The sequence below is a fragment of the Pimephales promelas genome, chromosome 10, assembly GCF_988280905.1.
Source record: "Pimephales promelas chromosome 10, fPimPro1.hap1.1, whole genome shotgun sequence".
Taxonomy (NCBI): Eukaryota; Metazoa; Chordata; class Actinopteri; order Cypriniformes; family Leuciscidae; genus Pimephales; species Pimephales promelas.
In genome coordinates, this window is record NC_142778.1 from 27273618 (window position 1) to 27298928 (window position 25311).

Below are 25311 nucleotides of genomic sequence, written 5' to 3' on the forward strand. Positions count from 1 at the left end.
TAATGGAAAAAGATAGAACATTTTGTCATCTATTCACTTTGTTCAACAAATTACACCTGAATAAATATTAAATAGAACCATCAGGCTAATCATAAATATTATTTTACTGAGTTACAAATGAAGACTTTGCACATGTCTGATAAGCACACAGTGGGTACTGTGATAATGCAAAGATTGCCTATAGATTATTCAAAGAAACTTTTACACTTTATCTGACACTTGCGACTTTATCTGACAAAGCGACTCCTTTAGCTAGGTTACAAACCTATCTAAATCTACAAACTCAAATCTATCAATAGCCAATCTAAAAACCCAAATACCACGAAAAGGCGTCAAATAAACAATCCAACATCTCAATTTTAATGGCAAAACAAAATGGTTTATAAAGTAATATTATGTTGTTGTTTTTTGCTATGTTGCATGTTTGCATTAAAAACAAAACAAATAGTGCCTTTTCATTTATCTGCCAATACTAAATGCTCCAATGGTCTTTTTCGTGCATTACAGAGTTATTTGAAGTTATTAATAAAATGAAAAAGTTTGAGGAGAACCCCTAATTTTGCACCTCACCGACACATAATGCATGCACGACTGCGCAAACACAGTTTGCATTAGCAGTTTTTGTTAGTGAGTTGCATGCATACCACAGCAAAAGACAGACAGCATCACTTCCTCGATTTCACGGGACGGAGGGTGAGTCTCCTCCCACTCGAGTGGCATATTGGTGAGAAAAAGCCTCGTTTGTTTCACAGGAAGAAGTTGAAAACATGAAGAAACGCGACAGTTAGAGGAATCAAAACTCAAAAGTCGCATCTATTGTCTGGGCGGCTGGATTAAAATGTGTTACTGTCAAAGCGCAGGCACAAGTGGATTGAGACATTGAGTCGACTGGACACAACACGCTGGATCCGAGTGGTTAAAGTAGCAGAAAATCTTCTGAAACATTTACAGATATGTCGGAACACAGGTCCAGTTTCCTTCACATTGGGGATATCGTGTCTCTGTACGCGGAGGGAACTGTCAATGGATTTATCAGCACTTTAGGGTAAGTTGCCTCCCAATGATAATTAGGCTATAGTGGTCTTAAAAAATGACTAAACATGGCTCTTATACATTTTATTCAGAGACAGCTACTGGTGTGATTATTTTGCTCAAACATGCAATAGTAAAATATTAAAAACATCCAATACAATTTCATATATATTTCACATGTCAGATCAGATGAAGTTTGTTGAGTGGAAGTAGGAAGTGATTTGAGTACATACTGAAGGCCAGAGGTGCTGTTACAGCATTGCTTCAAAAGCAATCATGCAAATCATGAACAGGAATGCAAAGTTTGCTGTTAGTTTACACACCAATAGTAATACAACTATGTTTGTTTACTTAAAAAATGTAATACAAGTATTTTTTTTTAATTAAAAAATCCCAACAGCACATTTGAGAAAAATATCATTTTAGTTATGGACACAACATGCATGACGACTCCAGCATATCTTAAAAGCTGTTTTATTATACATGGAGCAGGTCACCACCTCATGGGTGCCGCCATTTTTCATATCATGTGACTTGCTGTCATGCAATTGATCTACTAATAAACATGATTGTAATAATTGTTCACTTTATCGAAACTCTTTGAGTTAGTGCTCTTTACAAGGTATTTGTCTGCAAATAAAACAATATGACAACAAACATCATAGTGTAGAGTAAAGATATTAATTAAGATAATTAATTTTAAATAATTAATCAGAAATTTAAATCCAAAAACACTGAAACTCTTGGAACGAATAAGACTGAGCTAAACTTAGTGAGTGCACCTTTAATTATTAATGCCAAAATTTAAAATCAAATTTCATTTGACAGTTTCTGAGACTACACACTGTATTAGAAGAATTTCATTAGATTTTCACGTGGGCATGTTGGAACACATCGACATGTGTCTTATGAAAGATCATGAATCCAGGTCGCCCAGCTCCATTTCAAGTTGCGTGGCCGTGGAATCACTTTTGCATTTTTGTGCAATGACTCATCAAGCAATTAAGGTGCAGAACAAATTAAGTTCACTGTGGTCACAATATGTACAGCTTCTCTTCGCTCAAATATTAAAAAATAGATTTTGCAACATTGCATCAGATGGATTGCAGCAACTATCACTTCTCTCTCTGTCACTTTTCACAATTCATGACAGAGCTGTTTAGTTGTTTTGGAGTATCAATGTTTGTAAAAATTAATGTAGTTTTTCAATTTCCTGCTATGATTCAAATGTAACCACAGTGGTTTTGTTTCAGAGCATAAAGTCTGAAATGCACATAGTTTACACATTGTTACTTGCATTGAAAGAGTGACATATGAGTCTGACATATGTCAGACTGCATGTTTCCAGTGTTGTAGTGCATAGTTGACATTCCAGTTCTTGTAATGTCTTTTGAGACACTTGCAGTGTTTTTATCCAGTCATATTGTTCCATATTTAGAGACAGAAAGCGTCTGTTGAGGATAGGATGTTAACATACTATTCATACTGTCTTTGCAATTTATGTATACTGTGCACAGTATAATATGTAGAATGTGTGCAAAGACCTCAGATAACCTATCTGCTAAAATGTACAGTACAGAAAACTGCAATAGAGTTAAACAATTGGGTTTGGGAAGTAATTAAATAAAAATCCCATCCCAGTTGATTTTTTTTTACTTCTATACCTTAAAGGGATACTCCACTTTTTTTTTTGGAAATAGGCTCATTTTACAACTCCCTCAGAGTTAAACTGTTGAGTTTTACCATTTTCTAATCCATTCAGCTGATTTTTTTTTGATATTTAGAAAAATATCAGAAATCAGACGAAAGGAGTATCCCTTTAAAAGACAGACCTACCACCCACTCCCTCCCATGAAGTACTGCGAATGATTTAGTTAGAGTCTCTAGACTCTCTAAGGACTCAAACTGCTTAAGGCAGGGGTGGGGAACGTTGTTCCTGGAGGGCGACTGTCCTGCAGAGTTTAGCTCCAACCCTGAAAAAAAACATTCAGCTGCCTGTAACTTAGTAATCCTGAAGACCTTGATTTGCGTTCCCCACCTCTTGCTTAAAGGGATAGTTTAATAAAACGAAAAATGTCATAATTTTCATGGTGTTCTAATGACATGCCCTTCTTTCTTTTTCTGACCACAAAAGTGTTTACATTTTTCAAAAAGGCGTGACACTTTCTTCTCCGAGGTTAATTAGTTGTCTTTGCAAAAAGAAAGTTATCCGTTCACAACGTGGCATAAAAACGTAATCTGTAAACTGTTTACACATGCACATCGGTGGCAACTTTTTACGGTTTACCTCATCAAATTGCATTTGAGACACAATTGCACTGGTCGCCATTCACTGCCATTATGGATGTGCGAGCGGGATATTTAAAAATAAAATTCTCCTCTGGTGGTCTGAAAAAGAAAGAAGGGCATTCTGGCATTAGAACTACACTGTACACTAATGTGAGCAAATGATGACTTTGTTTTCATTTTAGGGTGAACTATCACTTTAAATATTCACATGGATGATATGTTTTGCAGTGAAAGTGAAATATTTTGTTTCTATCTAGATATAAGATCACCGTCTTTAATTCAATAATGTCATTCACAATGCTTCATGGGATTGTAGTTCTCTCCTTTTATTAAAGCCATGAAGTACACAGTCTTGTACCTTTTTGTCTGATTTTCAAGTACTTTTTTGCTTCAAATCAAAGTTTGTCATGTTGTGATTCACCTCATAGCTTGTTGATTCATGACTTATAAATGAAAAGTAAAACCATATGGGGAAAATACTTCAGAAACCAAGGCTGTTGAAAATGTAGGTGGCCACTTTTGCACTCTATAGGAGTACTTCTACCCAGAATGCAATGTGTTTTACTTAACTTTCTGTTTCCAGTGTGTGAATGGAACGTTATTTGAGTAAAATGCAACATTATTTGATCAGACTGCCAAAAGACATGTTTTACAAATGAAGCAGACTGCTAGGGCTGTCAAACGATTAATCGCATCCAAAATAAAAGTTTGTGTTTACATAATATATGTGGGTGCACTGTGTATAATTATTTTGTATATATATATATATATATATATATATATATATATATATAAATACACACACATGCATGTAGCCTATATTTAAGAAAAAATATTATTTATATATAAAAATAAAATATTTACATATATAAATTAGCTATATATAAATCTATATACAGTATTTACATGAAAATATTTCGGAAATATATACAAGCATGTGTGTGTATATATATATATAAAATAATTATACACAGTGCAGCCACATATATTATGTAAACACAAACTTTTATTTTGGATGCGATTAATCGCGATTAATCGTTTGACAGCCCTACAAACTACTGTTTTTCTGTTTGCATATCGCCTGTTTTTCAAACTATTTTGCAAACTTGGCAGTTGTATAAGCTGTGCAGAATTCAATAGTATACTTGTACTCCATGCCGAACATATCCAAAGCCTTCTTTCTGAATCGGATCCTAAACAAGGCGATCTTGGATTATTTCCCAGGCTGTCATGGGTTTGTGATATAATGGAAGTTAAATAGACTTCAATTAGTAAGGCTTGTCTTTGTTTAGGTACCTACCAAGGGCTCGTTGTGACGTACTAGAAACCTAGAGGAAATACTGATAAGAGGCTTCATTGGTTGAAATTCTACATAATAAACGTTTATGGCTATAATTTAAAAGTAGTTTGGTTAAAAGGACATGATGTGGGTGGTTTAGTTCTGTGTACTGTATCAGTTCAAGTTTGTAAAGGCAAATGTAGTTGATTTTAGTCTCAACGTCTTACATTCGAATTACACACAGCTTCTCAAAAAATAGGATTTGTTATGACATGGTTCACCTGTAACAAACTAAGAATGATAATTTTGCTTAGACAAGGTCTCATGTCATCAAGTAATGGAGCTATAATTAGAATGTTTGAACACTGCCGACCAGACTTGTTTTTGGTTCATGTTTAACTTTCTGTACTTTGTTTTATCTTTTGAAGATTGCTGGCTGTCAAACAGTTTAAAGAGAACTAGCACTCTGTTACTCATTTATGAGCATGTAAAACTGTTAGCACCTTTCCTGTTTTCTACCCCCCTTTCTATAACACATACTATTAATGTACTCTTTGTTTAATACACCGATACAGAAACACAGGAAGATGAGGAAGTGGGCAGGCATAGCCAATAAAACAATTTGTCACTATAAAAATATCCATTTGCAGCACTTATTTGGCTTAGTCATCATTCGGTGGAGTGGCTCTAGTTTCTGTGGTGACTTGGTAGCTCTGTGGTTGTTGATGTGTTTTTTTTTTAAATATATAATTATTTAAATATAAATAATATAATAATTAATATTAATATAAATAATTATTTAAATATAATTAAAAAAATCTACAAATATCTCTTTTACTTACTGTAAGATGAGTATCCTTCCTAACTGAACAGACCTTACACTTAAATGTTCTGTTGAACTAAAAAGAGAAAAAGACTTGATTGTTAGGAAATTATTGTTACAATTTTTAACGTTATAACTTATAGACATTTTAAGAAATAAATCATTTACTTCCAGTTTGTGTATTTGTATAGCTGAGCTCAAGAAAATCAGTTATGAGAAGACTTTGACAGTTACAGATTCGAAACACAAAAAGGCGGGAATAAAGCCCTAAAAACTCAAACACAGAAAAAAAAAACATTTCAACAAAGGGTTCTTCAGGACGATACAGTACTAAATAGAACTGTTACTACGTGTAAAGAACCTTTTAAAGAACCATATTTTTTAAGAGTGTGGGTGTTATACCGGTAAACATGACCAACAGGTAGAAATTTGTCAACCAGTTGACATTGTTTTAGTATTTTGGACTATTGCCTCAATGCCTCTATTGCGGTTACATCGCACACACCTGCAGCGCGTGAGTAACGTTACTGAACTTGGTGCCTAGAATTCTTTTTAGTGCCTTACTGGGCTTGAACTGTCAAATACACAAACTTATTTGTCAAAATTGCCTACCTTTGTGAGTATTCTCATAAACAGACGTTTATGTCTTAAGTGAACATAACGCTACATGTTTGAGAAAGAAAGGACGTGTATTTTCAATATCAGTGCATTCACTCTTAAAGTTCTATTGTAGTCTTTTATTTCTAGTGCTTAAAGTTGTTCAGGTAGGTCTATTTAGTTTGTGTCTTTTTTCTATTGTAGTTTCTTTTGTCCTGTTGCTTGTAATTATTGGCTTTTTTCCTATTTTATCACTGACTTTTTACTTCTTCAGTTTGCTTGAGGTTTTTGTTTTTTGTATTTTACTTATGTTAGTTAGGCTAGTAGTTTTGAATGTGATTTTTGAAATTTTAATAAAATGTTTATCATAACTTTATTTAAAAGAAAAAATAACTATATTGATATACTGTATATCGTTATTGTAAATTACAATTTTTCGTGCAACTTGACTTGTGTAGGCTGCTGGAAGTGTTATTTTAATTAATAAAGTTATAAATATGGATATTTTTCTTACAAAAGCTCATCGCTTTGCATCAGAAGGCCTTTATGGTGAATGAAAGGAAGGCCCTGGAGTCATATGGTTACTTTTATGATGGATGCATGCACTTTTTTGGGGGCTTCAAAATATTGGGTCCCATTCACATTATAAAGCTGGGAAGAGCCAGGATATTTTTTAATAGGCCTATAACTCTGATTTTTTCCGTCTGAAAGAAGATAGTCAAATACACCTAGGATGGTTGAGGGTGTGGTAAATCATGGGATAATTTTTGCCATATCCTAAAATATGTCGGTGCCATTGTTTTTTTTTTCTCGAGATGCACACCTGTTTTTTTTTCTAAGGTACATTTATAATAGCTAAATAAATGCACTGATTAAAGCCCTGTCTGTAAAATGGGCCATAGTCTTTAATATCATTATCATATCATTAACCTAGATGATGAGTTTCACTTGATGATTCATATTTGTAATCAGTTTAAAGGAGCACATTTCTGATTTGCTGTTCATGAAAGGCTGAAGGTACAACAAGTTTGGGGAAAAACTGCTGTCTTCCAGCTCTTGGGGTATGAGCTTGAGAGAGTAACAGGTGAAAAGTAATGCAACTGCTCCGATAATAGCCTTTCTGTCATACGCTGTATGGCACTTCCTTTAAATGTTCTGTTTTGCAGTGTGTGTGGTATGACCTCACACTATTCATCCCTTGTTTGTATCTTCTGCCATTGTAAGCAAGGAAGATTAGATTGACATTGTAGTGCTGGTTTGATTCCCTTCATGAATCATTTAGCATAAACTGTAAATTCAGATTAAACGGTAAATTAAGTCAATAAGCAACTTTAATAGCCTATACACACCCATGTTTCTCCGGTCAGTTCAGCGCAGTGGAGTGAACTTCTACAACAAGTATTTATTTACAGATCTGTGTTCACAAGATAGCCGAGCTGAGTCAAGTGCTATCATTAAGAAAACCCTAAGCTGCCGTTGATAAGTTATTGCCTATTTTTAGTTTTAACTATAACAGTGGGGGAAGCCTGGGTGTAGTACGTTTATCAGGCTTACAAAGAGCACTGCAGCTTCCTTCTTTATCTAAAGTTGGTCTAAGCTTTCACAAAAAGCCTTTAAGGAGAAGCACGTCAGTTAAATTGCCCCTCAAATCTCTGGCAAATAATTGATGATAAACTAAATAAAATCATATTCTGATAGATTTTAACATTTCTGTAATCTTTTTATGTTGAGCGCCTGATAGTGTGTAATTATATTCGACTGTATGGGTTTGCATTGACAATAGAGTGGGCAAATATGCTCTGCATTCAAAGAGAGTTGAATAGTTTGTTGATTTAGGATTATAGAAGCAATTGAGAAACGAAACGGTGTGCTTTGATATTATACTACTAAGCCATAGTCAAACATTTTTCATGATAAAACTTGAATTGTTGACGTTTTGGCACTATACCAATGTCAGGAGTCTTAAAATTCTCGAGTTTCTCATCTTGCTTCTACCCATATACTTTCTGAAGTGATTCAGTGATTCAGAGTATTATTCCAACTTCCACTCTTTGATTTGATGCAAGGCAGTTGGACTCATTGAAACATTTTTGAAAATCTCATTTAGACCAGTCAGTGTCCACAGCGAGACTTCAGTAAATAATGCTGGACTTATTGACTTTGTTTGAAGTTTAAACCTACTGAACGCGAATCTGACTTTGTTTTCAAATCTTTATGACTGATTTTCTACACTTTCATTATATAATATGGAAGTCGATGGGACCAGATTACTGATATCTGGTTACTGATATTCTTAGTATCAGAAAATCGGCTGAATGGAATCGAAAATGGTAAAACTCTGGGGGTTACAACTGTTTTAAAATGAGCGTATTTCCAAAAAAAGTGGAGTATCCCTTTAAAAAGTTTATTTGTTCATTTATTTAAGAGATGCTGATTCATCCAGCAATTAACCAAGTGTCTTTATGTGTATGTCGTTCAATCGTTTTGAAATCATCCAATGAATGAATATTAATGACTTGTCATATTTTTCCTCTCAGTTTGGTGGATGACAGATGTGTGGTGCAGCCTGAGGCTGGGGATCTTACAAACCCACCGAAAAAATTTAGAGGTAAGTCTGTATGACAACAATCACACTAAATGGCCCAATCCTAACATATTAGCGCCATTATAAATCAATGGACTGTTTTTATGGATAAATCAATCAATCATTTGTTTATTTATAAGTTCGGGTCGCTCGCTATTTTGCTTAGTTCCACTGCAGTGTATTCATAAAAGTGGCATGCAAAAGAAATCCCAACACCAAATAATATAAATATGTAGCTGTAGCTTCCTGTGTGTGTGTGTGTTTCTTAACACCTGCTCAGCCACTGATTAATTACTCGGCCCTTGAGCGATAACAGCCTCCTACACACTGAATCTTTGCTCTTGCCAAGGCCACGCAGTCTGCCTGCTCCCTACGTCTAGCTTTATAGTGAGATCTCAGTAGGGTGCCTGGCTGTTGCTTAATGACTACAATTTTAAACTGAGGTGGCTAAACACTGTTTTTCCTCAAGTGCAATCTGGTAGACTTTACACGAATCAGAATAGCACAAACTGTTAACTCTTATTCCTCTTGTGCTGGAGGGCTTTGTTGAAACAAGAGGCTCAGTACGAGTCAATACAAGCAAACTACTTTTGAAAGTAGCAACCTTGTCATAATAACTTGTGCTTTTTTTAATCTACTGATTAATTTTCTAAGTAATAGTTTAATAATAATTAAGAGTAAAATAATGACTTTCATATAACAACAATTTCAAATTTGTATTTTTAAATAAAAATCAGCCCCTGGGATTCCGATATTAAAGTCCCTATAAGTTTAATTTCAGGTCTATTGTCAATAGTGTAGCGATGTGTAAGTCGCATTCAAACTAAGCAGCTTTTTGGTGGTCAATGCGCTAAAACTCGTCAACCTGTTGGGAAATCTTTTGCCCTTTTGCGAAATTTCTAATTGCGTGGATTCCTATTACAGTGACCAATGATAAATGTGGTTTATGTGGTGATTCGTCTAGTCTCAATGTCAATGAGCATGTCATGTATTATAAATCCAAGTGAGAGGTCTTATTCTAAGTCTTTTTAAAATCAGACTTTACCCTTTATATTTACTTATACCTTTTTTTTGGAATAGACACAATTTGGTGGCTCCTTAAATGTCTATCTGAGATTCTGCACTGCTCCCCCTATAATATATGTTCTTTACTCTATTAGCAAATACAGGTTGACTATTGGATTTACTCAGTTGTCACTTTGCCAAATAGGACATTTGACTAAGTGTATTTGAGTTTGTCTCCACTGAACTATTTTGTTTGCCTTAAAAAGAAATCATATCTGTTTGTTTTGCTGGAATAAAATGACAGCGATACAGTGACAACTGATACAGTCATTTTTACTACACTGAAACCAATTTTCTTATTCACAGTATTATTATTTTTTGAACATGTATATTATTTATAAAACATACAGTATATAATATTGTTTATGCTGTCTACGTGTGTGTGTGTGTGTGTGTGTGTGTGTATATCAATCATTATTTTTATACATAATATAAAGTAGAGCCAGACCGATATATCGGCAGGCCGATATTATCGGCAGGCCGATATTATCGGCCGATACTTTAGTTAAAACTCATACATAACTACAAATAACTAATTTTAGGGAAATCTGTTAATGTTTTGTTGTGCATTTCTGAAAAAAAAAAATAAATAAAAAATATTGGCCGATATATCGGAATATCGTATTTTAAAACCAACAAATACTTGTATCGGCCTTCAAATTCCTTTGTCACACTCTAATATAAAGATCAAACTATTTATATTAACATTGTACAATTACAAATTACTTGGTTTTATTTCTATTTAATATTTTTTATATGCTTGTGTGTGTTATATACAGTACGTGTTTGTACAGTATATGCATGTATGTACAGTATATATGTGTGTGTGTGTGTGTGTGTGTGTGTGTGTGTGTGTATATATATGTATATGTATATGTGTGTGTGAATCAATGAATGAATGAGGCATTTATAAATAAACTATATATTCCTCCATTCACACACACACACACACAGACATGTGTGTATCCAGAAATCATCAGCAGATAGTACAATAATTGTTCTTTCTGTTGTCTAGATTGTCTCTTCAAGGTGTGTCCTATGAATAGGTACTCTGCACAGAGGCAGTTCTGGAAAGCAAAACAAGGAAAACATGGGAACAACTCACAGGGAGATCTCTTCAAGAAATTACAGGTAGAACAGGCTGCAGACAGTAGATATGCATCTTAGTTCTTTAAAATCGCTAATCATGCAATAGAATGGCATTTTGACATTGCTAATTATAGTTCGCTGTCCTTTCTAATTTTCTACTACATTTTGCAGCATGCTGCGGAACTGGAGCAGAAACAAAATGACACTGAGAACAAGAAATTGCTGGGAGAGGTTGTCAAATACAGTCGGGTTATACAGGTACAGTCAAGCTTCCTTCTTATCAACAAATGTTTTGTTTTTTTACACTTTTGGCTGGACATCGAGAACGTTCTGTTTGTTTTCGCACTGTTGCCAAGGCTGCTAGTGCACTGCTCAAGGGCCAAATATGCGTTTGACAGTGTGGGTGATATACAGATCTCGAACCAATAGAAAGAAAGGCTTGTTTGATTGGACACTTTAATCTAAATGTTTCTGAGCTTTCACCAAAGTCATAGTTTCAGTCATTTTGCCAAACTTATTTGACCCAAAGGGCCCCTTCTTTGAGAGTTTGCTCACTGCAGAGCCATTGGTGAAGCTCCCCCTGTCTGGATGTAATTTGGGGTGTAATGGGTGGAGCTAGAAGGTCCAACCACACCATAACCCTACCTATAACTCCATCCTTCCACCCATTAGATCCACAGAGGAGGAGCTGGATTAGGTCAGGCTCAACCCATGACGTCATTTGGCTCTGCATTGAGCACCGCTTGCCTTCTTTTTACTTCCGCTGTTGCTTTCAAAGCTAATGATTTATGAAGTCATGATTATGGAGATAAATTCATGTGCCAGTGGCCTTGTGTTTCACTTTGAGTTTATTGTCAGATTATTGTCTCACATAGCCAGACTTATTACTGCTGAATAATATCCGGTCTATGTTGCAATTTATTTAAGTCTCCCACTTACATTTTGTTACATCCATATCACGCCCACTTACACTTTCTAAACCCATACTGTATTAATACTTGTGTGACTGTTGACTGTTGTTGTTTCTTTTTTTCTGCTTCTTATTTTCATAAGTGTGGGGTTGGTACATTTCAGAGTTTTTTCTTTCATGTTTTTAAAAAGTCGTTTTTATGCTCACCAAGGCTGTATTTGATCAAAAATACAGAAAACTGTAATATTGTGAAATATTCATATGATTAATTATTATTAATAATAATTAATCATTATTAATAATAATTAATCACATTATTATTATTAATAAATAATTAAATAATTATTAATACTATTAATACAATATTAATATAATTGTTTTCTATTTTAATATATTTTAAAAAGAAATTTATTCCTGTGATGGCAAAGTTGAATTTTCAGCATTATTACTCGTGTCTTCAGTGTCACATGATCCTTCAGAAATCATTCTAATTTGCTGGTTTGACGCTCAAGAAACATTTCTTATTATTACCAAAGTTGAAATCCGTTGTGCTGCTTTTGCTGACCTAATTTTTTGAATGGTAATCGATGTGTTCCAGTATTTTTTAATACACTATACTTGCATTTTCAGCTGCTCCATATTAAGAGTAATAAGTACCTGACGGTGAATAAGCGTCTGCCGGCCCTGCTGGAGAAGAACGCCATGCGTGTTTCTCTGGATGCTTCGGGAAATGAGGGATCCTGGTTCTACATCCAGCCTTTCTGGAAGCTACGCAGTGAAGGAGACAATGTAGGCACACAAACCCATCTGAAACACTCACTATTTAGTTTCTGTTTATCATGTTTTTTCTTTTTTTTTTTTTTACATTGAAATAGTGTGAAGCAGTGGATTATGGGTATTTTACCCATTTTAAAAAGCTAATCGCCTCATCATAACATTAACATCTTATTGTCTTAACTCATTCAGTTTCTCTTCTTGTTTTCATCTCAGCAACTGAATCATGAAGGTATATAATCTGTTTGCAGCATGCATGTACTGTATGTGAGTGTGTGTCTACACAAGTTTGCAGCATGCTAACGTGCATGTAACATGCAACCCTAACAGCCTGTTACAGAACCATGTTCGCACAAAGTTGTGGTGGATTTTTGTCTTGATTACTTTTCCTTTCAAGCCTGAATTATTAAATAGTATCCACATACTATTAGATCTAGTTTGCAACTGGTATCCAAATCTAAATAGAATTATTAAATAGTATTCAACAGTTTCAGATGATCACAGTAACTACATTGACATTGACAGGTTGAAGTCTGAATGACATGGTTGTCTTATGATGTTATGTTGTGTATGGAGAGGAAGAGAGTGTGTTAAACGACCCACTTCACTCACACGTTCTTTACAAATTGTGTTCACTACCAATTGCAGCATGCTATTGATATTATATTTGTGTGTATATGTATGTGTAAACAATTTCTCTATTCTGTTGAATATTTAGTGCTCTCATTTTACATATCTGCTATTTAAATACCCCACAAAATGGCTTGACAAATGTACTTTTCTTTCCCATGTGACATAATATATTTTCTTTCTTAAAGGAGAACTCTGGCGCAAAATGAACCTTTGGTCTAATAACACATTGGTACCTAGTCAACCGTTCTCTGAGATTTGTTTTCATGATAATCGAATGTAAAGAGTTTTATCTCTAAAAAACTGTTTAGCGTATAACACTAGTAATGGGGGCATTTACTAAGTAAAAAGAAATCGCTAGTTAATACCACTAACAAGGCTCAAAATAGCCCCACACTAACACAGTAACATAATGAGGCTCCATACAAAACGAAGCATTGAGAACTTTTCAAGTGTACAGACCGTTTAATAATAAGATATTTTATAAAGACAGTTCACTTTGTGTATACAGGCGGCGCCATCTTTGGAAAACAGTCTCGAAAAGTTCATCATACAGTTCAGAAGTTCGCTGAACTTCATACAGTTCAGCTCACTTAAGACGTCGTTCGTGGTTCGACTACTTGTGACTGTTTTCCAAAGATGGTGCCGCCTGTATACACGAAGTATACTGTCTTTATAAAATATCTTCTTATTAAACGGTCTGTACACTTACAAAGTTCACAATGCTTGGTTTTGCATGTAGGGACCCTCATTATGTTACTGTGTTAATGTGGGTCTATTTTGAGCCTTGTTCGTGGTATAAACTAGCAATTTCTTTTTACTCTTATTACTTATTTTTAGAGATAAAACTCTTTACATTCGATTATGATGAAACCAAATCTCAGAGAACGGTTGACTAGGTACCAATGTGTTATTAGACCAAAGGTTCATTTTCTTCAGGTTCAAGCCTTCTTGCAATGGACACAGTCATATCCTCATCTCATATATGAAACACCTGTGTTTCCCACATATATGATAATGCACTCGCATTCGTGCAGTGGTGGAGGAAGTACTGAATCTCAGTACTTAAGTAAAAGTACAAATAACCAGATAAATATTTACTTTAGTAAAAGTAGAAGTAACACAATGACAACCATACTTAAGTAAAAAGTAAAAAGTACCTGATTTTAAATGTACTTTAACTATTAAAAGTAAAAGTACTTGTATAACAATTGATTCTCTTAATGACTATTTTCTAATGATTAATAAAACATTTAATTCTAACTCATTCAACCTAATACTCCTATAATGATGTTCAATAATGATGGGAAAAAAAAATTGTTGTCACCATTTCTGAAACAAGCTTGCAATTAGGCAATATAAACCATGCTTATCCTTACTAACTTATATATTAATAACTATGTTTGGCAGTAAACGCGATTCATTTATGGTGTAATTATGAACCTCTTGGCTTGCCATAATCCTAACCAAACGTATATTACACACGGTGTGTTTCCTATGCACGTAAAAAAAAAAATTTTCGCGTATAAATTGCACGATAAACACACTGCGTGCGAGACGTATTTAGTTGATGTATCTATATGGCAACCAAACGTCACTGGTGAGACAAACGTGCAATGAACGGACGGTCAGATTACGTTTTGGCAGGGGAAAAACTGATCAGAAAATGTAATGAAAATGTAACAGAAGTTGTAGAAATGTAGTGGAGTAGAAAGTAGAATAATTGCTGCAAAATGTAACGAAGTAAAAGTAAAAAGTATGCGCTATTTATTCTACTTAAGTAAAGTAAAGATACGTGAAAAATGTACTTAAGTAAAGTAACAAAGTATTTGTACTTTGTTACATTCCACCACTGCATTCGTGTAAAGTAACCTTGTTTTCAAATTACTGGGTAGGGGCTAAACTTACAAGATACAGTACCTCCAATGCCCTGTAGATGGTGATTATTGATTCTTTGTAGCAGAAATAAAACTGCCGCAGAAAAAGTAAAGTGCTATTCAAAATGCAACAAGTAGTTGTATTACTCATCAGAAATGTAATTGGATTTAAGAGTACATATACTTATTCAAAAACTTGGTCGAGTAGAGAGTAAAAGTTGCTAATATCTTCGATACTTTGTAAAACTACAAAGTAACCAAAAAGATACTAATCAGTAACCAAGTAGTAACTAATTACATTTACTCATTACTTTACACCATTTCATTTCATTTTATTAGAGGATAACCCCTGGAGATGGAACATCTCGTTTTCGACTGGTCCTCAAGATAACACCAAACACTTACACATTCGCACATACTAAAGCTCTTCCTCACAACCAACCACCATAACCTGTCCCACCATTGACTGAAAGCCACACAATTCCAGTTTAGATTCTCTAAAGAAGGTCTCTAAAACACCAATTTCCAAACTATGCATGTCACATGATGTCATTTTATTTCCTTTATTGTTTTAATGGAGCAACAGTAGAAACAGTTTATGTGGAATGCAGTGTAACTTGTATGTTTGTGTATGTTTGTAGGTGGTAGTTGGAGATAAAGTGGTTCTAATGCCTGTGAACGCAGGGCAGCCTCTCCATGCCAGCAACATCGAACTCCTGGATAACAGTGGCTGCAAAGAGGTCAGGCACCGGATGTGTTCTCAACAGCGCTGTTAATGAAATCACATGATGAGGCACAGGTTCTGATGCGTCGTGTTAGTTACCTGGAAAACCTTAAAATATCAGCGATTTTTAGGATTCCAGGCTTGGAAAGTCATGGACGTTGATAAAATGTTATACAGTATATCTTTAAAATGTCATGGGAAATTCTTATTAGAGAATATAGTGATATATATTTGAAAAACAGTAAGACTCTTTTGTTGTTTTGTATGTATGTTTGTATGTCATACTCAATTGTATGACTTTTGTTGTTTTTGTTCTTTCCATTAAGATAGACCCTGCTGTTGACATGACATTAAAATATGAAACATTAAAAAATAATAATATATACTGTATGGAGAGTAACACTCGCTTGAAAGTGTATTGTTCTTTTAAATCAATGAATCAGTCATACCAGTTTAAAAAATCTGAATCAATGATTTTATCCAGTAACCACAAACGAAATGTAATGATGTGTGTTTTACATTCTGTTGTTACAGGTTAATGCTTTGAACTGCACCACCAGTTGGAAAGTCACTCTCTTCATGAAATTTAGTGAATACAGAGATGATGTCTTAAAAGGGGTGAGTCTGTTGTTTGCTGGTTTTTAGTTATCTAGGGATTGATTTTTAGGTTTGTTTTGTGGTTTATAATCTCTCTTTAACCGTGTGGGTCTCTCGTTTTGCTTCACTCAGGGGGATGTGGTGAGGTTGTTTCATGCAGAGCAAGAAAAGTTTCTTACTTGTGATGAGTACAAGGGGAAGCAGTATGTCTTCTTACGGGCCACTCTCCGCCAATCTGCAACCTCTGCCACCAGTTCAAAAGCACTCTGGGAAGTGGAGGTATAGTTCTGTATGATGAAATAAAAGTATTTTCCTTGCAGTTCTTCAGTTTAGAACTTTGGATGGAGAGACCTAGCTTTATAAATGATTCATATATCTACAGTACTAGGCCATATATCTTAAAGTACCCTACAATCATATCAGAGAATTTCTAATTAGTGGTTATTAAAAATGAGGAAATCACGGGATCCGGCCAAATGATTGGATACAGAATGATGCACTTAACATGTATCCAGAACAGAATTTATGGTGAAGAGGGAGACAGAACGTTTACTGTTGTGTTCTCAACCCAGATAGTGGCTCGACCCAGATAGACTTATATGGAAGACTGTATTATCGTAATGTTTTGACTTTATTCTCGAAGTGTTTCGACTTTAATCTCGAAGTGTTGCGACTTTAATCTCGAAGTGTTGCGGCTTTAATCTCGAAGTGTTGCGGCTTTAATCTCGAAGTGTTGCGACTTTAATCTCGAAGTGTTGCGGCTTTAATCTTGAAGTGTTGCGACTTTAATCTCGAAGTGTTGCGACTTTAATCTCGAAGTGTTGCGGCTTTAATCTCGAAGTGTTGCGACCTTAAATCTCGAAGTGTTGCGGCTTTAATCTCGAAGTGTTGCGACTTTAATCTCGAAGAGCTGCGACTTTAATCTCGAAGTGTTGCGACTTTAATCTCCAAGTGTTGCGGCTTTAATCTCGAAGAGTTGCGGCTTTAATCTCGAAGAGTTGCGGCTTTAATCTCGAAGAGTTGCGGCTTTAATCTCGAAGAGTTGCGGCTTTAATCTCGAAGAGTTGCGGCTTTAATCTCGAAGAGTTGAGGCTTTAATCTCGAAAGTGTTTCTGCTTTAATCTCGAAAGTGTTTCTGCTTTAATCTCGAAGTGTTGCGGCTTTAATCTCGAAAGTGTTTCGACTTTAATCTCGAAAGTGTTTCGATTTTAATCTCGAAGTGTTGCAACTTTAATCTCGAAAGTGTTTCGACTTTAATCTCGAAGAGTTGCGGCTTTAATCTCGAAGAGTTGCGGCTTTAATCTCGAAAGTGTTTCGACTTTAATCTCGAAAGTGTTTCGACTTTAATCTCGAAGTGTTGCGACTTTAATCTCGAAGTGTTGCGACTTTAATCTCGAAGTGTTGCGACTTTAGTCTCGAAGTGTTGCGACTTTAGTCTCGAAGTGTTTCGACTTTAATCTCGCAAGTGTTTCGACTTTAATCTCGAAGTGTTTCGACTTTAATCTCGCAAGTGTTTCGACTTTAATCTCGAAGTGTTTCGACTTTAATCTCGAAGTGTTGCGACTTTAGTCTCGAAGTGTTGCGACTTTAGTCTCGCAAGTGTTTCGACTTTAATCTCGCAAGTGTTTCGACTTTAATCTCGAAAGTGTTTCGACTTTAATCTCGCAAGTGTTGCGACTTTAATCTCGAAGTGTTGCGACTTTAGTCTCGAAGTGTTGCGACTTTAGTCTCGAAGTGTTGCGACTTTAGTCTCGCAAGTGTTTCGACTTTAATCTCGCAAGTGTTTCGACTTTAATCTCGCAAGTGTTTCGACTTTAATCTCGAATCGTTTCGACTTTAATCTCGAAGTGTTTCGACTTACATTTTGAAATGCTAGATTTTATTTTATTTTAAATTTTTTTTTAAGTTGGGGTTCAGGGGATTCCGTAGGTATACGCTACCGTGGGGTCAGAATTCAATCCAATCCTGTCCCGTGTGCTTCAGGTTGTCCACTGTGACCCCTGCAGAGGAGGAGCCGGTCAATGGAACAGCCTGTTTCGTTTCAAACACCTCGCCACAGGAAACTACCTTGCTGCGGAGGTACACATTCCTTCTTCTTTGTCTGGTCCTTTCCTGAAACTGATCCTGTTTTCCTTTTAAAGAGCAGTGTAGTAAATAGTTTGACCTGGTGTGGTTTGTGTGAATGCCTGTGGTTTACATTTATTTGCATGAAGCTTTTCCTAGGGGAATTTAGCTGTATTTGCTCCGCTGACCCTGACTTAACGTAACAGTATCTGAACACTAGGCCTGTTTACTCCTGGTCACTTCATATGTAAGATGCATTCGAATTCTGCATCACTCAAACCACTTCAGGGGGTGGTATGAGACTCATTCCTGATGAAACTAGACGAGTGTTAATGCATCTGGTTGTTGGAGCCTCATGTGTAAATTTTAATTCCCCTAAAATGGTTTAAAAAAATAAACATATGAGAACATGTTAGAACTGGGGAAACTCAATAGGCTATAGGCTACTCAAACATTTCTCATCAAATTCTCCCAAGACAAATCTGAGATACGTATGATAATATTTAAATGAATTGTATAGCTATGTATTTTTACCGTATGTCAACATTAGTCTCATTTGTGGCTTATTTGTTCTGTCAAGGAATTTTGTAGTAAATACCTGAGAAACATATTAAAAGCCATGCTAATTATTTTATGTGACTTTTGTTCAATTTATGTTTTAATGTTCAAAAGTTTGGTATCAGTAAGTTTTTCTGAAAGAAATTAATACTTTTATTCAGTAGTTGAATAAATTGAATAGTGGCAGTAAAGACATTTATAATGTTACAAAATATTTCTATTTACCAAAATAACCTTGGTTGCCACAAAAATATGAAGCAGCACAACTGTTTTTAACATTGATAATAATAGGAAACGTTTCTTGAGCATCGATTCAGATATGTATTATTTCTGAAGGATCTTGTGGCAATGAAAATTCAGCTTTGCCATCGGAGGAATGAATCGCATTTTTAAATATATTAAAATGGAAAGCAGTTTTAAGCAATATTAAGCAATATATTGTAGAAGATGCTTTTTGTTTAATTAATGAAGAAAAAAATAAAATAATGTAAATCTTACCAACCCAAACATTTGAACGGTAGTGTATACGACTGTGAACGTCATTGAATTATCCTAATGCTCTCTTAAACTATGAAGGACTAACCTCTGAGCAACAAAATGTTCTTCTGGGGGGGTTTATTATTATATTTTTTACTATATATTTGGTTTTGAGAGTGCAGAAGTTGGGCTGCAGGTGGCAGTCTTCACAATGCTATTGTCACAGTGGTATAGAACCATTCGCAGCCATCCACTGTGCACAGGCCAGACAGAGGGCTTATTGTCTGAGCTAAAAATGCTGAAAGAACGTGCCTTTGTCTCTGTGTGAATGTCGTAGGGCTTTCATAAACACTTCTGGTTCTGTTTCAGGTGAATCCTGAATTTCGAACAGAAAATGAGGTAAGTCAGACCTCACATGTATGCCAACCTACACATTAGAACTTAAATATATTAACTAGGACTTCAAGGAGTCAGAGCTTGCACAATTTTGCAGAAAGCTCTGTAGAGTTCCATAGAAGTTGTGTTTCCCATTCTCTAGAATTCCACACTTTTTCCCTCACAATCACCACAGAAATGTAACACACGTTTGCAGATTCTATCTGGGCACGTCCTGGAACTAGCAATCGAAAAAAAAACATTAATGCAAGGCTTTAAAGTATCAAAGCTTAAACAAGCCCTAACAAATAGATAGTGTATGAAAGAATCACATTTGTTGATTGTGTTAAACTTTAGATGAAGTTTTGCATCTGACTCGCTCTGCTTAAACTGGGATAGTTCACCCAAAAATTAAAATTAGCCCATGATTTACTCACCCTCAAGTTATCATAGTTCTATATGACTTTATTCTTTCAGATGAATACAATCAGATTTACATTAAAAAATGTCCTGGGTCTTCCAAGCTTTATAATGGCAGTGAATGGCTGTTTTATTTTTTAAGTCCATAAAAGTGCATCCATCCATTATAAAAATGCATCCATCCATCCATTATAAAAGTGCATCTATCCATCATGAAAGTGCATCTATCCATTATAAAAGTGCATCTAGCCATTATAAAAGTGCATCTATCCAATATAAAAGTGCATCTATCCATTATAAAAGTGCATAAATCCATCATAAAAGTGCATAAATCCATCATAAAAGTGCATCTATCCATTATAACAGTGCATCTATCCATTATAATAGTGCATCTATCCATCATAAAAATGCATCTATCCATCATAAAAGTGCATCTATCCATCATAAAATTGCATCTATCCATTATAAAAGTGCATCTATCCATTATAAAAGTGCATCTATTCATTATAAAAGTGCATCTATCCATTATAAAAGTGCATAAATCCATCATAAAAGTGCCCTATCCATTATAAAAGTGCATCTATCCTTCATAAAAGTGCATCTATCCATTATAAAAGTGCATCTATCATCATAAAAGTGCATCTATCCATTATAAAAGTGCATCTATCCATTATAATAGTGCATCTATCCATCATAAAAGTGTATCTATCATTATAAAAGTGCATCTATGCATTATAAAAGTGCATCTATCCATCATAAAAGTGCATCTATCCATCATAAAAGTGCATCTATGCATTATAAAAGTGCATCTGTCCATCATAAAAGTACTCCACACGGCTCCTTTGGGGTTAATTAAGGCTTTCTAAAGTACTGTCGTTCGTAATTGACTGGCGTTCCAGCGTATGCCGTATAAGTTCTTATGACGAACGTGAAAGCGCAGAGGCGCACAGTTTGTAAAGTTTTAAATATGAATATTTTTTTTTTTTACACAAAGGCATCGCTTCACTTCAGAAGGCCTTTATTAACCCCCCGGAGCCGTGTGGAGCACTTTTATAATGGATAGATGCACTTTTATGATGGATAGATGCACTTTTATGATGGATAGATGCACTTTCAATATAGAAACAGCCATTCACTGCCATTATAAAGCTTGGAAGAGCAAGGACATTTTTTTTTGCTATAACTCCGATTGTATTTGTCTGAAAGAAGAATATCATATACACTTAAAGTGACTTGAAGGTGAGTAAATCATGGTCTAATTAAAATTTTTGGGTGAACTATCCCTTTAAGTGAACAGTACCCTGTTCTATCTCGGCTACACGGCATTGCGGCTCAGCCGAACTCTCCTGCACAACTTCACTATTACGTAATCCGTTTCTCTCCCTTCCTTCAGGCTGCAACCGACAGACTCGCACAACTCTCGTCCTCCTACTCTCCGGAGATGCTTTTTTTCTTCAGCATGCATCACGCACTGCACCTTTGCGCTGTATTAGCATTCTGCTTCAGCAGCCTCACAGACAAACACACTCGCACACGCGCAGAGGGGGCTCCTTACATAATGTCTGAATCTGGGGGTGCCCCGTGAGAGTCAGGCAGACGTGCTGTCTGTGTCTGCTTCCGTGGAGGAGTGAGTCAGAGGAGCTGCAGAGAGTCAGAGCAGAGGAGAATGTATAATGCCGCTCTCCAAATAGCCCTCCATCAACAAAAACCTCTGGTGAAAACTATCGATTCAGATGTTCAAATTCGATTCGCAAGCTCTCAATTCGTTTCGATTTCGATTCTCGATTCGACTATAATGAATATAGATGTAATACAAATCCTATATTTATAAAAAAGAACAGTGGACATAAGTTTACAAGTGGTTAATTAATACAAATAAATTAAGAGTCACAAATCTGTATATACAACTATTTTTATTTCAGGTACACTATACACTAAATGCATACAATGAATAGACAGGATTTTGATGCAAGATGCAAAATTGATGCTGAAGTTAGAACAGTCGCACGCCTTGATCAAACTTAATCAGGTAATTTTATGTTTAAGATAGATAAATAAAGATCATTTATAATTTTTTTAGACAATTTTTTTTTTTACATTGATCTCACCTAAATGTTTGTTTTAAAATGGGGTCATTTTTTGTTATGAGTTTATGCAACACATGGAAGCTTGATTTCAATCTTTGAATTAAAATCTTTGAATTGAATCAGGAATACTACAGAAACTGAATAAGTAATAAAATAACAGTGGATACTCTTTTATTCCTAACAGAATTAAATACATTAATTCTGATTCCTTACAATTAATGCTATATTATGTGAAAACCTAGTGAAAACAGTATGTGCCACAGAGGCAGTCCTGCATAATGCCCTCGTAGATGACCTCTGGGTTTGTCTCTGTATATGTATATATATATATATATATATATATATATATATATATATTGAACATTATTCTTACTCATTTTCTCAGTTTTTAAAAACAAGGATATTTTGCACCAGAAAAACACTAATGGAAATATACCCACAATACATAAACCTTGTAAATTTTAACACGAGATTAGTGTTATCAAATTGCTTGCAGTCATGTTAAGCTTTGAATCCTGTCTCGATTGAACAAAAATAAGGGTTACACAGTTCTGTTTTTAAATGATTAGCCACATAGACTTCCATTGGAATTGCATCACTATAAATTGATTGTATTATTATATTATTTGGTTTACTTTTAGTAAACTATAATAACCCTGGTTTGAGGTCCTTCAACCTGATTGATTTTCTTTTAACGTAAACATAATGAAATCATTGTAAAATCAAATAAAAACTCAGGAGAAAAAAACTGCACTGCACTATACTGCACTTATAGGTAACAATATTAAGTTTTTTTCCCCGTGAGTTTTTATTTTATACAATGATTTCATTATGTGTACATTAAAAGATCATTAAAAAATCAGGTTGAAGGACCTCAAATCAGGGTTATTAGAGTTAAGTGAACTAATTTAGTGAACTTGCGTTGTCTTATGTGAGTCTTTATACACCAATGTGACCTTCCCCTTTCTCTCTGTGCAAAAATCAGACCAACACAGACTCTTTGTACTCTAAAAAGAAGTGGCAGGCTGACAAGATCCCCTTCACCCTTCTTGCAGTGCCCCACTGCAATGACATCGCCTCTCTCTTTGAATTGGATGCCACCACCTTACAGCGGGCAGACTGCCTGGTTCCCAGGTTAGTTCATGTTCACCAAAATAATTTTCATCCATGACAACCAGTGGCGGTTCTACTCTGAATTACACCCAGGGCGAGACCCCCTTCGAGCGCCCCCCAATCCCCCCCCCCCCCCCCCCCCCGCAAAAAAAACAAAACAAAACAAAAACAAAATACAACAACAATAACCCAACAATAAAATCACATACCGTTAATTTGAAAAACAGTTAATAGAATCCAGTTATTTTGCTAGTTTAATCTAACTTTAAAGAGAGGAAGTAACCATTAGCCCATTGGTTATTGCCTTAAATTATATGCATGGCACACTTTTAGTTATGGCTTGTTAAACAATATTTGTCACAAAATGAAGTTTTTAAAAGTAAAAGGGTCTGAGAGATACTTATTTAGTAACACAATACTTATCTCTTATTTCTTAAATAATTTTGAACAGCTCTCATATTAAACACTATCCAAACTGTTATAGACCTAAAATAGCTTTTGTAGCCCTATGTCACTCTTAAAATGTTAGAATGTTAGAAAATAGAAAATTGTACTTTGCATATAGGCTACTGTAAAAAGACAAAGTTGATCATTATGTAAATTATTTTCATTTCATGAATATAGTGACCAACATGATCACATACACAAAAAGCCTAATACACAATCAATTCACCAAGTTAATAACATTAAAGATTTGTTTTAAAGGAGTGTCTTTTATCTTACCTACTAAACTTAAAAAAGGGTTAACACAAAAAGAGATTTTATAAAAATATATACCTCATATTTCAGCATTCAATCATCTCTATAAAAAGAATGAGTCAATAAAGATACATTCCTGACATTTATAATGCACAGTAGCTTATCTTTTATTATTAATAGTAAAATTTGGACCGATTTGCCCATGGCTGCCGTTGATAGAACCCTGCACTGCGCTATCCACAATGACAAAGAAGTTTTAGTAGCAAATGTATTTCCACCACAGAAAAACGCTTGCTGAAGCTCTGCTAAAAGATTTTTTTATGAAGAAGAGAAAAAACACCTAAGTGTTTGGGTGCACGAGCACTCCCATACTGAAAAGTTTATGCGCGCCTCCCGCGAGCGCATAATGAGCGCGCTTCCCGTGCGCCTAATCGCCTATTTGAAATAACGACCTCGAGCGCGCAAAAGACGCGATACTTGAACTAATCAAGAGACCCCCTTGACATCGCTTCTGTGCACGGCACCTTCTCAGCAATTAGGGGCGCCATTGCCAATAATTGAATCGAAATGGTAAAAAAATAGAAAACCTTCGAGGCACAGAGGATTTTTTTAACTGCTCGTGCGTGCCGCCCCCCATGTGACATGAAGAAATGCCGCCCCGGGCGACTGCCCGGTTCGCCCGTGCCTAGAACCGCTACTGATGACAACCCTATTAGAATGGAAAACAGTTCTACATTTAGATTTGCATTTATTTGTTTATCAAACACTTTTATCTAAAATAAGGAACGAAATTGGATAGAAGTGCAAGCTAAGAGATGTAGGTGTGAAAAAGTAGCAGTATGGGTTTTGAAAAGGAGTATAGTGTATTAATGATTGTAGAAGTGATCTCAAAGCATTCAAGTGCTCACAAAGCCTTTTCAGAGCAACCTTTTGGATTTTAAAAAACCATTTGTCCTGGTTAGTTTTTATTCAAGCGCTATTGATGGGATACGAGTCCATACTATGTCGCATGTACTGTTGGATATTTCCTGTAGCTCGAACTTCAGAGAATGATGCTAACATCTGCAAGTTCTTTAGCTCGATCCCTTGGAATTATGTACCTTCTTTTTTTCAGGAACTCGTATGTGAGACTCAGGAACTTGTGCACAAACACCTGGGTGACCAGTACTAACATTCCTATTGATGTTGAGGAAGAACGACCCGTTATGCTCAAGGTTGTTTTATTTCCATTTTTATTTGAAGAAAAAT

The 25311-nt window shown here is 35.3% G+C and overlaps 1 protein-coding gene across 1 annotated transcript in view; it reads left to right on the forward strand.

The window, feature by feature from the left end:
* The first annotated feature begins 682 nt into the window (after positions 1-682).
* The window catches only part of itpr2 (inositol 1,4,5-trisphosphate receptor, type 2), an 86950-nt gene continuing 62321 nt past the window's right edge, over positions 683-25311 (forward strand). The window contains exons 1-12 of the mRNA XM_039650394.2: positions 683-1045; positions 8558-8628; positions 10685-10800; positions 10930-11016; positions 12299-12457; positions 15591-15689; positions 16208-16291; positions 16403-16549; positions 18254-18349; positions 19739-19768; positions 23237-23385; positions 25178-25277. Coding sequence (XP_039506328.2) covers positions 954-1045; positions 8558-8628; positions 10685-10800; positions 10930-11016; positions 12299-12457; positions 15591-15689; positions 16208-16291; positions 16403-16549; positions 18254-18349; positions 19739-19768; positions 23237-23385; positions 25178-25277 — 1230 coding nt within the window. The 5' untranslated portion in view covers positions 683-953. The remainder of the gene's footprint in view (positions 1046-8557; positions 8629-10684; positions 10801-10929; positions 11017-12298; positions 12458-15590; positions 15690-16207; positions 16292-16402; positions 16550-18253; positions 18350-19738; positions 19769-23236; positions 23386-25177; positions 25278-25311) is intronic.